The 15,909-nt window shown below is 32.0% G+C and overlaps 1 protein-coding gene across 4 annotated transcripts in view; it reads right to left on the bottom strand.

The window, feature by feature from the left end:
• The window catches only part of ATRNL1 (attractin like 1), a 789,076-nt gene that overhangs the window by 521,971 nt on the left and 251,196 nt on the right, over positions 1-15,909 (bottom strand). For all 4 annotated transcript variants that reach the window (XM_058697871.1, XM_058697872.1, XM_058697873.1 and 1 more), the window contains one exon: positions 1,194-1,246. In XM_058697871.1, coding sequence (XP_058553854.1) covers positions 1,194-1,246 — 53 coding nt within the window. The remainder of the gene's footprint in view (positions 1-1,193; positions 1,247-15,909) is intronic.

Below are 15,909 nucleotides of genomic sequence, written 5' to 3'. Positions count from 1 at the left end.
CTTATTCACATATATGGGCAACTGATTTTAAACAAAGTTTAAACAAAAACAAAACTGCAAAAGCAATTAATTGGTTAAAATAAAGTCTTTAAAGAAACAGTGCTAGAACATTTAGATATCCACATGAAGAAAAAAAAATCCATCTCTTGATATATATACAATTATTAACTCAAAATAGACTGTATCTTAAGTAGAAAACATAAAAATACAAAACTTCTAGAAGAAAAAGGAGAAAATCTTTGTGATCTTAGGTCAAGCTAAGATTTCTCAAAAGAACAAACTGATAAATTGAAGTTTATCATAATTAAAAATCCTCTTCAAAAAAAAATAAAAACTTCTCTTCAAAAAATAAACACTTCTAATAGAGTGAAAAAACAAGGCACAAACTAAAAAAATAATTTGTAAATCATATATCAAATAAAATATTTGCATCTGGAATACATAAACTACTCTGAAAACTCAATGATATAACAATCCGATTTTTAAAAGAGGACAACAGATTTAAACACACTTCACCAAATAAAATATACATATGGCAAATAATCATATGAACAAATGCTTAATATCATCACTCATTAAAGAAATGTAAATAAAATGAGAATTAGATACTCTTGCACACCTGTTGGAACGACTAAAACTAAAAAGACTAACTATATGAAATATTGAAAGATTTGAAGAATTGAAATGAAATTCTTACACTGCTGGTGGAAATGCAAAAAGGTACAATCATTTGAAAAACTCTTTGCTTGCTACTTAATAAGTTAAACATACATCCGCCACGTAATCACTACCCAGTGATAGTATCATTTAGTAAAAAATCAGCACAGCTTTTTAGTGATGACCAAAAACGCCCCCTAAAAAAATCTATCACAAAATTCTATTTGTTCAAAATTTAATCAAATTGAAAAGATTACATTAAATCCAGCTGAGTTTACTCAAGTCCTATGTTTCCATTTTCAGAATAAGATCTATTGCTATGTTACTCTTCAAAAGTAGAAAAAAATGCACCAAACACAAAGGCAAAAAGACTGCCTTTCCTAGCAATATATAAGGAGTTGTACTATATTTAAGAAACAGAAATGGTAACATATGAATGACAACATCGGAACGCAAGGTGAATTTTGTTATCTGCAAAATCACCTAAAACTAATTTTATAAATTATTTAAAAATGAAAAAAAATACAGATACTTACAATAACATGTGCCTCTAAGTGGATTACCAACATAGCGATTTTCAGAATCACACCTGTAGGGACAATAAACTCATTTACTACTGATCCACAAAATTCAAAAGCTCCGTATCTTTCTTCCAGCAAGAAAGTAATTAAACTCCACATTAAAACACTTTTAAAAACTATTCCATTAATCGAAGTTTTAACAACAAATCTTCACAGTAAATAACGTAGAAAGCCAATATTTGAGCATGAGTCAAGAAAAGAAACAGTGAAGACAAATAAATACCCATGCAAGATGAGAAAAGGGAATGTCACACAAGGCAGATGGGTTAAGACTAGAGTTTGGGGATATGTAATCTTCCTTAATAATGAGAAGAAACTGAAAGTCTTGATAAAGATATGGTGACAATTATAGGTAAAGGAAGAAAATTGTGGAAATTCATACATCTACACCACTTTCTTACTTTTGGTATTTTTGGAAATTAATATATTTTCCTCCAATTTCTACATAATGAATCTGTATTTTAAAACAGATCTCCTCAATTGTGTATCAAAGAAAAGGTTTTTTTTCTAAATCATCCAACCCTAAATTAAGAAGCTCAAACTCTGAACTTATGTAAACATACTATAAAAAATGGAAGAACATAAAAGCATTCTGAATCATGAATTCTAATTTAAATTCTTCACAATTATGGTTAATTACAGCAGTGGGGGAAGATCATAAGTATTTTCAAAATTTCTGAAGTTCACATTTTTATATCCCTGTTTCTAGAATTCAGTAAAAATGACAGTTAGTGCCTAACAGAGATACACCTTGATTTTATATAATGTTTCTTCTTGAAACACCCTCCAAAATAAATTATTATAAAATGGTATATACACCAGGCTAACTGAAATCAGTGACTTAATATTTAAAGTATATATAAAAGTTTAAAAGATGAGAAAGATATTTTCAAAATATCTTTAGTTCTTTTTTTAAATGTTCATTTATTTTTGAGAGAGAGAGTGCACACACACAAGTGCAGTAAAGGGCAGAGAGAGGGAGAAAGAATCCCGAGCCGCAACCACACTGTCAGCACAAAGCCAGATGCGGGGGCTCGATCTCAGGAACCAGATCATGACCTGAGTCAAAATCAAGAGTAGGATTTTTAACTGACTGAGCCACCCAGGCACCCCCCAAAAATGTCTTTAGTTTTAATAGTTAATCAGAGCAGAGGAATAATTTTAATACATACTTTTTAATTAATGAAAGGCCAACAATTGAGAATAATAAGCTAAATAATCAAGTTACATTCTGAATGCATTTTTCACCCATGTGTCACTAGTTTTTTTATTTATACATAGAACTGAGTAAAAGAGTAAATCTTTATTTACACTGACTACAAAATTAAAGTAGAAATATAACAGTCCTATATACCACTCACTTTATTCTCTGTGAAACAAAGAAAGTTTGGGGGTTAGGTTTCCTTTGACTTCCCCAAAAGCAATGTCAAAATGTGTGATATATAGTAGTTTTCTAGCAAGAAAATGATCACACTCATTGTTGCTGGGTTAAGCACTTCAGGTTCTCTACTATTTCTATAATCTTGTTCCTTCCTTTAGGCTCACCTCCATAAATTCCATCACTTTGTACCCAGTATATACATATACTAAAGGATTGATTTACAATACTGTTATAATTCTTTTGTCTGTCACAAAAAAATAAATTTGACTTGCTGCAAATGTTCTCAATACTACGTTCAGAACAGGAATATATTCAATATAATAGTGTCTGCATTGCTAGGCATGATATTCCCTCTGCATCTCATTTGTTTAAATAGATGGGCTTTCAAAGTACCACAGCAATCTAAAATAACTAACTTTAACAAATGTAAGGATTTCAGGTACTTTTTAATTGATCTATATGTTGACTTTAAGAGCTCCAGATACAAAGCTATCTTCCCATATGGAAGTTTATGGGTTTTATTTTTTCGATAATACTGTTATTCAAATTATTTAACCTTCAACATAATATAATTTTTATAAAGGAATGGTTAAAATTTTATTTTCTCCAAACCATAAATTTTCTCAGGAGAATGAAATTACATGCTCTTCTTTAGGAAGTGATTTTTGCTAGCTTTCATTTTCTCAAATGAAGAGTTTTAACATAAATAAGGAATTAGCACCACCTCATTAAAAATTAAGCTGAGAGGCTTTATAGAGTTCTTGAAGGTATCTAATATAAGAATTACATTCTCTTTTAAGTTTTCAAACTCAAAAAAGCAAAGTAGAATCACATATTGTCTTACATTCTTTATATTAGTAAGTACTGAATTTTGATCGTATTAAAAGTATTTTTGAAATGTGTAATTATGAGTTGAATTTAAACAACAATTTTTGAAAGTTTGATTTCAGCTGTCATTTAAAAAAACTACAAATGGCTACAAATAACTAAGGAAATCAATAGTTCCTAGGGAAACATAATGGAACTTTTGGCATAAAACTCAGTCTGCAAAACACAAAAGCAGGCACAAATATATGCAAACGCATTCTTTAATTTTCATAGGGACATCTCAACATCATCAGGATGGCAGTTAATTTGAAAGATAATGTTCAATTTTATCTAATAAAAATTCCAATAAGCTTTAAAGGAGCCAGAAAAATTGATCTTAATGTTCACATGCATAAGTAAATATATAATAGCCCAAGTAATCATTGATAGATGAATGGATAAAACTATGGTATATACAATAGAATATTATTCAGCCATAAAGAATGAAATCTTGCCATTTTCAACAACATGGATACCTACAGAGTATAATGCTAAGTGAGATAAATCAGTCAGAAAAAGACAAATACCATATAATTCACCCATAAGTGGAATTAAAAAAAAAAAAACAAGCAAAGGAAAATAAGAGAGAGAGAGAGAGAGAGAGAGAGAGAAACCAAGAAATAGACTCTTCAACTATAGAGAACAAAGTGATGGTTACCAGAGGGTAAGTGAGTGGGGGGATGGGTGAAATAAGTGATGGGGAGTAAAGAGCAAATTTATCATAATGAGCACTGAGCAATATATAGAATGGTTGAATCGCTGCATCATGTACCTGAAACTAATATAACACTGTATGTTAACTATCCTGGAATTAAATTTTAAAACAATAAAAAAGGAAAAAAAGAAAATAAATGAAGAGCTTTTAGGGAAACTAGACTTCAAAGATACTAAAATATATTCAAGGTCTGTACAATTCAAATAGCGTAGTATCACTGCATCAGTAGAAAGACCAAAGGTACAAAATAGAAATTAAGAAATAGGCTCAACTATCATATACTAAAAATCTAGTGTATGATAAAAGTGGTATTTTAAATTATTGGGGTAAGCTCTTGTTAATAAATGGTATTCAGATAACTGGATAGCCATTTGGAAAAATACAAAATCAGATTCAATCCTCACACCCTACCCATAAAAAAAAAAAAACTCTAAATGGATCAGACAACTGAGCATATAAAATAAACTTTAAACATATTAGAAGACAAGACTGCATGGTAACATATGTATGCTGAAAGGTGTGGTAAAAATAAATGCCATTAGTAAACTCAAAAGATGTAATAAATTGGGAGAAAATACTGACAACATATGTGACATAAAAGAGCTAAAATCCCTAATTTATAAAAAAAAAAAAAACTCTTTAAAAAAGGGAAGAACTAACAATCCCATAGAAAAACTGGCAACATACATAAATAGGCAACTCACAAAAAGTGCTATAAAAATGGTTCTTAACTATATGAAAAGATGTTCAACTTCACTTATAATCAGGGAAATATGAGCTAAAGCTACAACAAGATGCCATTTCTCCTCGATCAGATTGTCAAAATTTCAAAAGCATAACCATATGCTCTGCTCAGGAGACTGGGCCAACAGTGCTCCCTTACACTTATGACCTGCTGGGAATACAAAATGAATAAATCCCTATGGAAGAGAAGTTAGCAATACCTAACAAATCTACATGAGTATTTATTCTTCAACCCAGAAATCCCACTTATAGGAACTTTGGAAGTAAACATCCAGAAATATGAAAATATATGGGCAAAAGTTTATTCACTACATCATTTATAATCACAAAATATTGGAAATTATCTAAACATCCTTGTGCACAAGATTTGTTAAAGAAACCACAGTACATAAACCCAATGGAACACTATACATCTGTAAACAAAACAAAACAAAAAAATGATGAAGATTTTAATGATCTAATACAGATACATATCTACAGTATGTCCCCTTTTGTGTAAGAAGGAAAAGAATGAATGTCTATGCCTGTGTGTGTGTGTGTGTGTATACACACAGATATACATACATGAAATATATATATGTATATCATAGGGAGCATAAACTGGAAAACAATGAAGTTGTTTACCAGAGGAGAAAAGAGGAAATGGGAACTAATCTCTTTATTTTTAAATACTTTTCTCTTTTGAAAGAATGTCAATGTTCAACATATTCCAAAATATATATATTAAAACAATAAGAATGGGAAGGCGGAAAAAAACAACAACCACCTAAAACAGAAAGTAAACTAAAAGAAATGAACCTAATAAATTTCAAGTGAATACTACATAACCATCCTGAAGGGAAAAGGAGGAGGGGAAGGAGGAAAATAGGAGGAGAGAGGTGTGGAGGAACAGAAAACAAAGAAGAAAGAAAAGAGACCATTCCAAATAACTTGTTAACACAGTATCTGACTATATATTCTCAATCCTGGGCAGAGTAAGGTGGAAAATTCAAACTTTTAAATCTATTCAGGTTTGCTTATTAAAGTGATATAGACAAATCAATTCTGAAATTATTTCTTGAATTACAGAATTGAGCAAATAAGGAATGTGTTAATGTCACTGGAAGCCACTGTTTTCACTAATGGAGGAGACATATGATTATGAAACTGGAGAAGGTCCAAAAGAACACTGGAGGGATGTACTGGAATTGGAAGCTTGGGTATGAAGTAATGCTTTCTAACATATATACGTGTGTGTGTGTGTGTGTGTGTGTGTGTGTGTGTGTGCATGCACATGTACACATGTATATGTATTTATGTGTATTTATTTGTATATATAAATAAATTACTATTTCCCAGTTCTGTTTATTGAACAGGTCACTAAGTTAAGGCACCTCAGTAGCAAAGAGCATATCTAGCACTGAGAGCTCTACAAAAATATTTTGTAAATGGCTGATCCAAGGCAGAACAGGTGTAAGATGAGCCTGGAACATCTTCTTATAACAGAAAGTAAGGAAGTATTCACAAAATGATGATGGGTATGTGTCACAAAAACACAAGTGAGCTTGAAGTAGCTCCCACTGGCCAAATCTGGAACAACATGAATGCTAAATAATTAGGTGTAACAACGAATTATAAACCACTGGGGAAAACAGGAACTCATGAGTTCATGCCAATAATAAATAGATAAATAATTGGTGGACAAGGAAGAGCTCTTGCTAATAGAATTGGAGAAACAGACTGGTAAGTGTAGAGGAAGTATGAGATTTGTTTGTAATCATCATAGTAAAGACAGAGACCAGGCATGAATAAACCATTTTTCCTTAAAAGTATGTCATATCCTATAAGATGAATCTGTCTCATGTCTAACTCACTCAAAAAAAGACAAAGGAGAGAAAAAGAAAAAAATTCAGGTCTACTTGTCATATCTCTAATCAAAATCCAAGATTCTGCATTCTAATAGCACAATCAACACTCATGGAAAAATATATTCATTATAAGGGATGAAATGAATAAAATCTCAAATAAATATATAAATGTATACATGTATAAATTTATAAGTGTATGTATAAATGTATCACTTATACCCAATGCTGAGCTATGCAAATGATGATCTTCCCATCTCATTTCCCACATATCAAAATCAGTTGGTATAACCATTGATATGAATCTCTTGTAAATATAATCAGCTGATACATTGAAATGTTTGGCACAGCCATTATAGATTTTCATGTAACCTGTATAATAATGTGATTAAGAATCAAGATTATCATAATCTATCTACTGCATTGCAGACCTCATACATAAATGTAATTAAAAAATCAGAATGGAGTACCTCACAATTATTTTTTTAATATAATTTACTGTCAAATTGACCAACATACAGTGTGTAAAGTGTGCTCTTGCTTTCAACAAAAAGAGAGGGAAATATTACAAAGAAAATTCTAAATTCTTTCTTGCTAAAATTTTATATATATGAATGTGAAATAATCAGATTAAGAAAAATGTGTTAAACTATGTTTTATTCTGTAACAAACCATTGTGTTACATAACACCATCTTTTTTTCAGGAAAGTCTTAATTTGCATTGTTGAAATTATTTTACTCATTCAAGAAAGTGTCTTTTCTCATCTCAAAGATTGAGATGCCCTTCATAATTTGAAAACACTAAAAGTGCGTAATGTGTGTATTATATATTTAATACACAAATATGTAATTCAAGTACATTACATAAAAGCACAATTGTTTATATTTGCACTAGTTATCTATTGCTAAGTAGCAAATCACAAAACTTTACTTTAATCAGCACATATTTATTATTTCACAGTTTCTGTGGGTCAGGAGTCTGAACATAGAGCATAGTTGGGCTCTCTGATTCTGAGACTAAGTTGTCGGGAGCTGGGGTTCACTGTATAGCTGGGGTTTGCTAGGGTTTGTTAGCTAGGGTTGGGTTCTCATCAGAAGTTTGAGTGGGCTTGGGCTTGCTTCTAAGCTTCCTCAGGAGGTTGGCAGAATTTATTTCTTTGTGGCTACAGAACTAAAGGCCTTGGTTTCTTGCTTATTATTGGGTGGAGACCAGTGGCTATGGCCCTACAGCTCCTAGATGATGCCTTCAACTGCACTTACTTCTTCAAAGCCAGCCAAGAAGGGAGAAACTCTCTAGAGAAAAACTTCTGGTAGGACACAGACTTAAAGCATATGCATAGAAGTGACCCGCCATAATTACCAAAGTGATATACCCTTACCCTTGCCATATTTTCTGGTTTAGAAGTCACAGATCCTGTCCATACTCAAGGAAAGGGGATTAAATAATAGTTTGACTACCAGAAGGCAGAGATCATTGACAGTCATCTAACACATAAAATTTATTACTACAAAGTGTTTCAATATATTTATTTGAGATATGAAAATGTACTAATCTACTTCACATAATATATAGAGAAATTAAATGATTTGATCAAGTTCTAATTCAGATTATAGGAGGTAAAATGAACGTGAAAGGAAAAGTATAGATATAAGTAATAATTCTTAAACATATTACATTGCACTATATAAATTATATTAATATTTCTAATATGTAGGCTGAGTAATATCTTTAAAAGTCAGAATCTTTCTGTATAAAGATTAGACACAAATATTGAAAGCCTTCAGAAGTACTCTGAATGGTTTAATTAAAAACATAACTTCAAAGTATTCTGTGTCTGAAGCAAAGGGATAATCATCCTCTATTCCCAGTAAGCAAACTAAGCAAACGGCAAGACCTTTTAAGAAAACAGTTTCAGGCTGAAATCTTTATTAGGACTTTGAAAGGGCAAATATTGTCACTACATGTCACCTAAATATTGGCTATCATTTCGTGAATTATCACACAATATTATAAATATAGCCTTTTTAAAAAACAAAATATAAAATAATTCCACATTTCTAAGTGTTAAAATATAGCATCTCATTTTGTCCCTATTGATTTAAATACTTAAATACACATACATATACATCTTACCAAAGAGATATACTCTTTCTACTCAGGAACTAAAAACACAGAAGGGGAACATCTAATTGCCACAACTCTGAAATATCACAACAGATGATTTAAAACAGCTGGGAATCTGATAATAAATTTGCATTTTCATGAGAAATTATAAAAAGTACACATAAGATAAAACACACTTGCTTTTGTTTTGTTTTTCCTCTAAAAAATCGATAAAATGACATAAATATGAACAAAAATATGATATAAGGGAGTATCATAGTATCAACATTAATAACATATTTCTAAGACAATTTATCTTTAAAAAAATCAGAAATAGAGTTAGGGTAAATCCTTAAATAGTACAGGTTCTAAAGTTATAGGTTCTAAAGTTATAAGGCTGTTTATGTATTTCAGAGGCCAATAATGATAAACAGAATCAGGTAAGTTGAAGATAACTACAAAAGGTAGATTTTACTTCTTAATGTCTAAAACATTGGAGAGCAAAAGAGTGAAAACTTGCCAGGCCTGGATACAGAGAAGAATAGAATCCCAGGATCATTTGGTGACAGTATTTTGTCCCTGATTATGGATGGGGACAGTATTTCATAGGAAAAGGGGTCAGAGTCTAGGCCCACCAAAGGCTGCTGAGCTAATCCCAAAGAGTAACCTTAGGAATTTGAGCAATGTAAGGCCTTCCAGAGACTGCAGATCTACCTTGAATCAACCTTATCTCTGAAAATAATTAAGGTTCTACTGCCCTCATGCACATACATAGCAGAATTAAATTCTCATGGGAAAAGATTTCATCCAAGTTCTCAATCTATGATTAGATTCTGCAAATATGGCATCAAGGACAAAATTTAAAATAACCAGGCACTGAAACAGCTAAGAAAATAAGAAGAGGAGCTACCAAAAACAAATGATGATGACACAGAGATATGGAAATTGAGATGTTATCAGGGAAAAGACACAGGCCTTAAAATAATTATCTTCATTATAATGGAAGAGATAACAGAAAAGATTAGAAATTTGCAGAAAAAAATGGAAACTATAAAAGACAATTAGAAACTATAATAGATAGTTTTAAGAATTTAGTCTGAAAAAGTGGGAACTATAAAATGAAAATGCAATAACCAAAATTAAGAGCTGAATGGATAAGATTAACAGCAAATTAGACACAGCAGAAAAGAGAAAAGTGAACTGACAAACTGGTCAGGAGACAGAGGAAAAACATGAAAGAGACATAAAAGATATGGTGTTACTAGACTCCAAAAACAGAAGGTAGAAAAGAGAGAAGAAGCAAGATTTGAAGAGTTCTGGTTGAACTTTCTAAAACTACTGAAATGATAAATTAAAAAAAAAAATATATATATATATATATAGATATGAAAAATTAATTATATCATAGTGAGACTGATAAAAAGGGAATTTTTTTAGAAACCAAAGAATAAATTAGACATAAGAAGAATTCAGAAATCTGAATAGGTTACATTCTTTTAAAAATGAATAGATTATATCATATTTTAAAGAAATAATTAAAACCTTTCCACATAGAAAAATCTAGGGCCAACTGACCACCTCAGGGATATTACCTAATAATGGAGAAGACAAGGAAGTTTTAAATAGTACTCCCCCAAATCACTGACAAAATGGAGAAGATTAATGTTTCAGATTATATTACAATTAAGAACTTCTCTTCATAAAAGACATAAAAAAACAGTGTGAAAATCCAAACCATAAAGTGGTATTTGCCACACATATCGCCAACAAGACATGCATCCAGAATGTATAAAATATTATTACAAATTATTAAGAAAAAGAATCCAGTAGAAAAACAAAAATCACAAGAAATTTGAAAGACCACAATTTCATAAAAGATAAAATTCAATTGGTGATTATACATAAAATATTTTAAAGATTAAACACATAAATCTTTGAGAACTAAAGAACTTTTTTAGTTCTTACGAAAATCCAAATTCAGACTGCCACAACAGAATCCTTAAAACTAAAATGTCTTATAATATCAAGTACTGTCAAAAGTGTAGACATTAAGAAAACTTATACAGCCCTAGAAGGAGTATAATTTGATGAAACAATTTTACAAAAGAGTTAATTCTCTAAAATTGAAAAATCCTCTAAAATTCTCTAAATTTGCACACAACAAAATTGTATGCAGTTGTGAACCAGGAGATATATATGAGAATACTAAGTGCATTAGAGGTTTGGGGTTTTTTTTTAAGGTTTATTTATTTATTTTTTGAGAGAGAGAGAGAACAAGGGAGGGGCAGACAAAGAAAGACAGACAGACAGACAGACAGAGGCTTCGATGTGGGGCTCAAACTCACAAAAGGTGAGATCATATCCTGAGCTGAAATCAAGAGTTGATTGCTTAACCGACTGAGCCACCCAGGTGCCCCCTAAGTGTATTAGTTTTAATGGTTAAAAACAAAACAAAACAAAACAAAAACCATATTATCAAAGAAGAGATAAGAGAATGAGTAAATAAAGTGTGGTATAATAATGCAACAAAATACTCTACCACATTGAAATGGATCAAATTACCGCTACATGGATGCAACAACTTGGATGACTATCAAAACGTGTTGAGTGAAAGACATGACACAAAACAAGACATGGATGCAGACATTGAAGAAAATATTTGCAAAAGATATATCTGATAAAGTATTGTTATCCAAAATATATGAAGAACTGTTAAAACTCAACAATAAGAAAACAACCTAATTAAAAAACGGGCCAAATATACCTCACCAAAAAATGATATCCAAATTAGATATAGTAAATAAGCATACAAAAACATTCTGCACATCATATGTAATCAGGGAAATGCAAACTAACACGAGATACCACTACACGCCAGTTAGAATGGGCAAAATCCAGAACACTGACAGTAACAGATGCTCACAGGTATGACGATGTGGAGCAAAAGGTATGACGATGTGGAGCAAAAGGTATGACGATGTGGAGCAACAGGAACCCTCAGTCAATGCTGATGGAAATGTAAAATGGCACTGCCACTTTCAGAGATGTTTTGGCAGCTTCTTACAAACTTAACATACTGACAACATAGAATCCAGCCATGGTTCTCCTTGGTAGTGACCCAAAGAAGCTGAGAACTTATGTCCAGACAAAAGTGCACATGAATGTTTACAGAGACTTTACTCATAATTTCCAAAATTTGGAGGCAATCAAGATATCCTTCAGTAGACTGAGTGGACAAATAGTGTGGTACATTTAAAGAAATATTATTCATTGCTGAAAAGACAAGAGTTACCATGCCATCAAAAGACACGGAAGAAACTTAAATGCATATCACACCAAGTGAAAGAAGCCAATCTGAAAGGTTACGCACTGTATGATTCCATCTGCATAACATTCTGTAAAAGACAAAACTATGGAGACGGTAAAAAGATCAGTGTATGCCAGGAGTTAGGGGAAAGAGATGAGTAAGAGAGAGAGGCACAGGGAATTTTCAGGGCAGTGAAACTACTCTGATACTATAGTAGTGAATGCAAGTCATTTATACATTTGCCAAAGTCCACAGAATGTGCAAGACCAAGAGTGAACCCTAATGTATGTAAACTCTGGACTTTGGGTTTTAATGTGTTAATGTAGGTTCAAAAATTATATCAAATGTACCACTCTGGTGAAAAGTATTGATAATGGAGAAAACTATGCATGTATGAGGTAATGAGTATATAGGAAATGTTTACACTTTCTGTTCAATATTTTGGGAACCAAAACTGCTCTAAAAACTAAAGTCCATTAAAAAAATCCAGATTTACAAGTCAATGAAAAGATTTTTTAAAAAATACAAATTCAATGTCTTTAAAATGAAGAAAAAAAACTAAAAATAATTACTGGATCAAAATAAAATAAAAATTACTGATAAATTAGAAAGCATTTCACATCGGGGCATCTGGGTGGCTCAGTGGGTTCAGTGTCCCACTTCAGCTCAGGTCATGATCTCATGATCTGTGAGTTCGAGCCCCATATCCCTGCTTTGGATTCTTTGTCTCCCCCTCTCTCTATCCCTACCCCACTCATGCTTTCTCTCTCGCTCTCTCAAAAATACATACACATTTAAAAAAAATTTTTTTAAAGAAACTATTTCACATTAAAAATATATAAACTGAAGAGTGATTAATCTGAAACTTAGTACAGTCAGAGCGCAAGTTTCTTCAGAATAAAATCAATCTCTACATTATGTAATTATTTTCCTAAAAGAACACCAGTATTAATAATTTTTGTTATCCGAAGAACAAGTTTAATTAACTACTACATACTTTACATTAAAATTGGAATTTAAAAAGTAGAATAACGTATAGCTCACAAATACTATTTATACATTTTCCAACAAATTCTCAATAGAGGAAATAATTTTTTTTCAATCCAGAAATAGTGTCTCAAATCTCATTTGCCAATTATCCTTAATAAAAAAAAAAGATGTGTATAAAATAGGTAAAAAGCACTGGCTTTTTAGTTATAAAAACCTAGATGGAAATTCTATTCTAACACGGATTAAATTGTGACTTTGGACAAACTAACTTTTGTGAGTTTCTGTGTCCTTAATAGTAAAATTGGGATAATAATACTATCTACTTTAGAGAATTATTGGAAGAATTAAATACAAGTACCTAGCCCAGAGACAGTTCAATATATGTTAACTGCAATGACGATGACAGCAATGACAGCAATGAAGAGTAAAAACATTTAAAAAAATTAACAGATATTATATTTGCACCTACAAACGTCAAAGCAAGACAGAAAGATAATTATCTGAGATAGAGATTACACTGAAATATTTTCAATCATCTATCTTTTTTCCTAGAAGTAAGAATGCTAGACTGGGGCCACCAGAAATGAATCGAACATACATAGCAGTGTAGAGCAGTAATTCATCATTTTTTAAAAATATGTATTTATTTATTTTGAGAGCGAGAGAGAAAGAGAGAGAGCAGGGGAGGGGCAGAGAATGAGAGAGAGAGGGAGAGAGAATCTCAAGCAGGCTCCACACTGTCAGCGCAAAGCCCTACACAGGGCTCAATCTCAAGAACCGTGAGAAATCATGACCTGAGCCAAAATCAAGAGTTGGATGCTTAACCAACTGAGCCACCAACGCATTCCTAGCAGTAATTCTTCATCTTAAAGCATACGTGCATTTGAAATGCATCCATATTTTGATAAAACATCTACATATACACCAGATATATTCTCCACATTAAAATGTGGAAATTTACTGTAATTAATTTCTTCATAGAAGGTTAAGTTGAAACATACTAGAAGGTATTCATTTCATTCTCTGATATTTTGAGATAATTTTTAATAATAAATATAGAAGACTGACCAAAATAAATCGAAAGTTTATAGTATATTTTCTTTCTTTGGTATTTGTTTCTTTTTGTAATTGTTTTCAATTTATAATTAGTATATCCTACACCTTAATTTGATACTCTGCTCCTACTGCACACTTCTTTTATAACAACACCCCAACAATACTGTATGTATTGAGCCCTATTCTGACCATCTAGAATTAAAACCACTTAATTTTTTTATGCCTTATGTCAATGCAATGATCAAACTCAAGATCAAGGACTATGCTGAAGTCTTCTAAGAGACAGCCTTCAATGAGAATAACTCCTATAAAAGGGATAGAAGAGTGTACAAAAGCTTTAAGAGATGAACAGGGATAAGCAAATTAACCCAAACACCTCACAGACAATTCACTAAACTAATACCACAAGTCACATTTAATGAATAGGTCATTTAAGGTAATTCAATTGCAAGTGCTGTAATTAAGGATGCCAAGCAAGATGCCAAGGGAATAGTAATTACTCACGGAAGGGTATGCTTACTCCTATAAAAAACTACCTTAAAATCTCAGTAATTTTACACAATAAAACTTTGATTGTAGCTTAAGGCACAATCCAGTGTAGAAGGGGTGCAGTTGGGGAAGATGTCTGGCTGCAGGGAATCTTCCAGGACCAGCACTATTCCTGCACTCTGCCATCATTCGGGTCCTCATCTTCCTCCATCCACTGAACTACTGGACGGGGGAAAAAGGATGCATGACACAAGAGCTTCTTAGGGGCGAGGCCTGGAGTAATGGACACTGGTCAAATGTTTATTGGTCAGAACCCAATTACATGACCTCCAGCCTAACCAATAGTAACTAGGAAACAGAACCTAGTTGTGTTTAGATTGACAACTAAATCAAATTCTATCTAGTACAGTTCTGGGGGCTTAGAAAGGACTTAATGGCAAAGATAATAGATTTGGAAGTATGTCCCTAAAAATCAGAAGTTTTAAATTCAGGAAGACATACTCCAGAAGAACTCAAACATTTTCATGACATAGAGTTGTTTTTACTCAAGTTGGACTTTTTACCAGGAGAGCACCTTCCTGGGGAGCTGGGAGGTGAATAATACCAAATCTGTCTTCACACTGGGCAAGCTTAAACTGAATTGGTAACCTGCTTTCTCAACTGATATTCTGAGATTTATGCCCTTACGGTCTCTCACTCGAATAAATGTTTTTGAAATAAAGCAAGCATAGGTGTTCCTCAAATATCTTACATCTTAGCTATCAAGGCTGCTTGGTTCATCAGCACAAATAAACCATTAGCCCTATCAGTAGTTGTGACTACAGTGGGCAAAAATGAGCGAGAAAAATTTAATGATATTTAGTGTTAGTATTTGAAGATTATATTCATCAGATGTTTATCCACTTGTGTTTATGAAGCTGGTAACCACATGCAAATTAGATACAGTGCAACACAGTACAAAAAAGTAGGTTGTACAGCAAATGATTCCTTAATGTATATTAGGGCACAGTGATGAAACAGGTATTATATTTCCCCATTCCCAATATAGAAGACTTTTAAAAATGACAAGAGAAATTGGAGAAAACAAAAGTCCTAAGATATATCCATTTATATTTGTTTTTAAAGCCCCTGCTTTGTGCTAGAAATTAGTTTAGAATAGAAGGCACAAGTTTGT

Source organism: Neofelis nebulosa, chromosome 13 (genome assembly GCF_028018385.1).
Source record: "Neofelis nebulosa isolate mNeoNeb1 chromosome 13, mNeoNeb1.pri, whole genome shotgun sequence".
Lineage (NCBI taxonomy): Eukaryota > Metazoa > Chordata > Mammalia > Carnivora > Felidae > Neofelis > Neofelis nebulosa.
The sequence above is the reverse complement of the archived record's forward strand: the minus strand, read 5'-3'. Positions and strand labels throughout refer to the sequence as shown.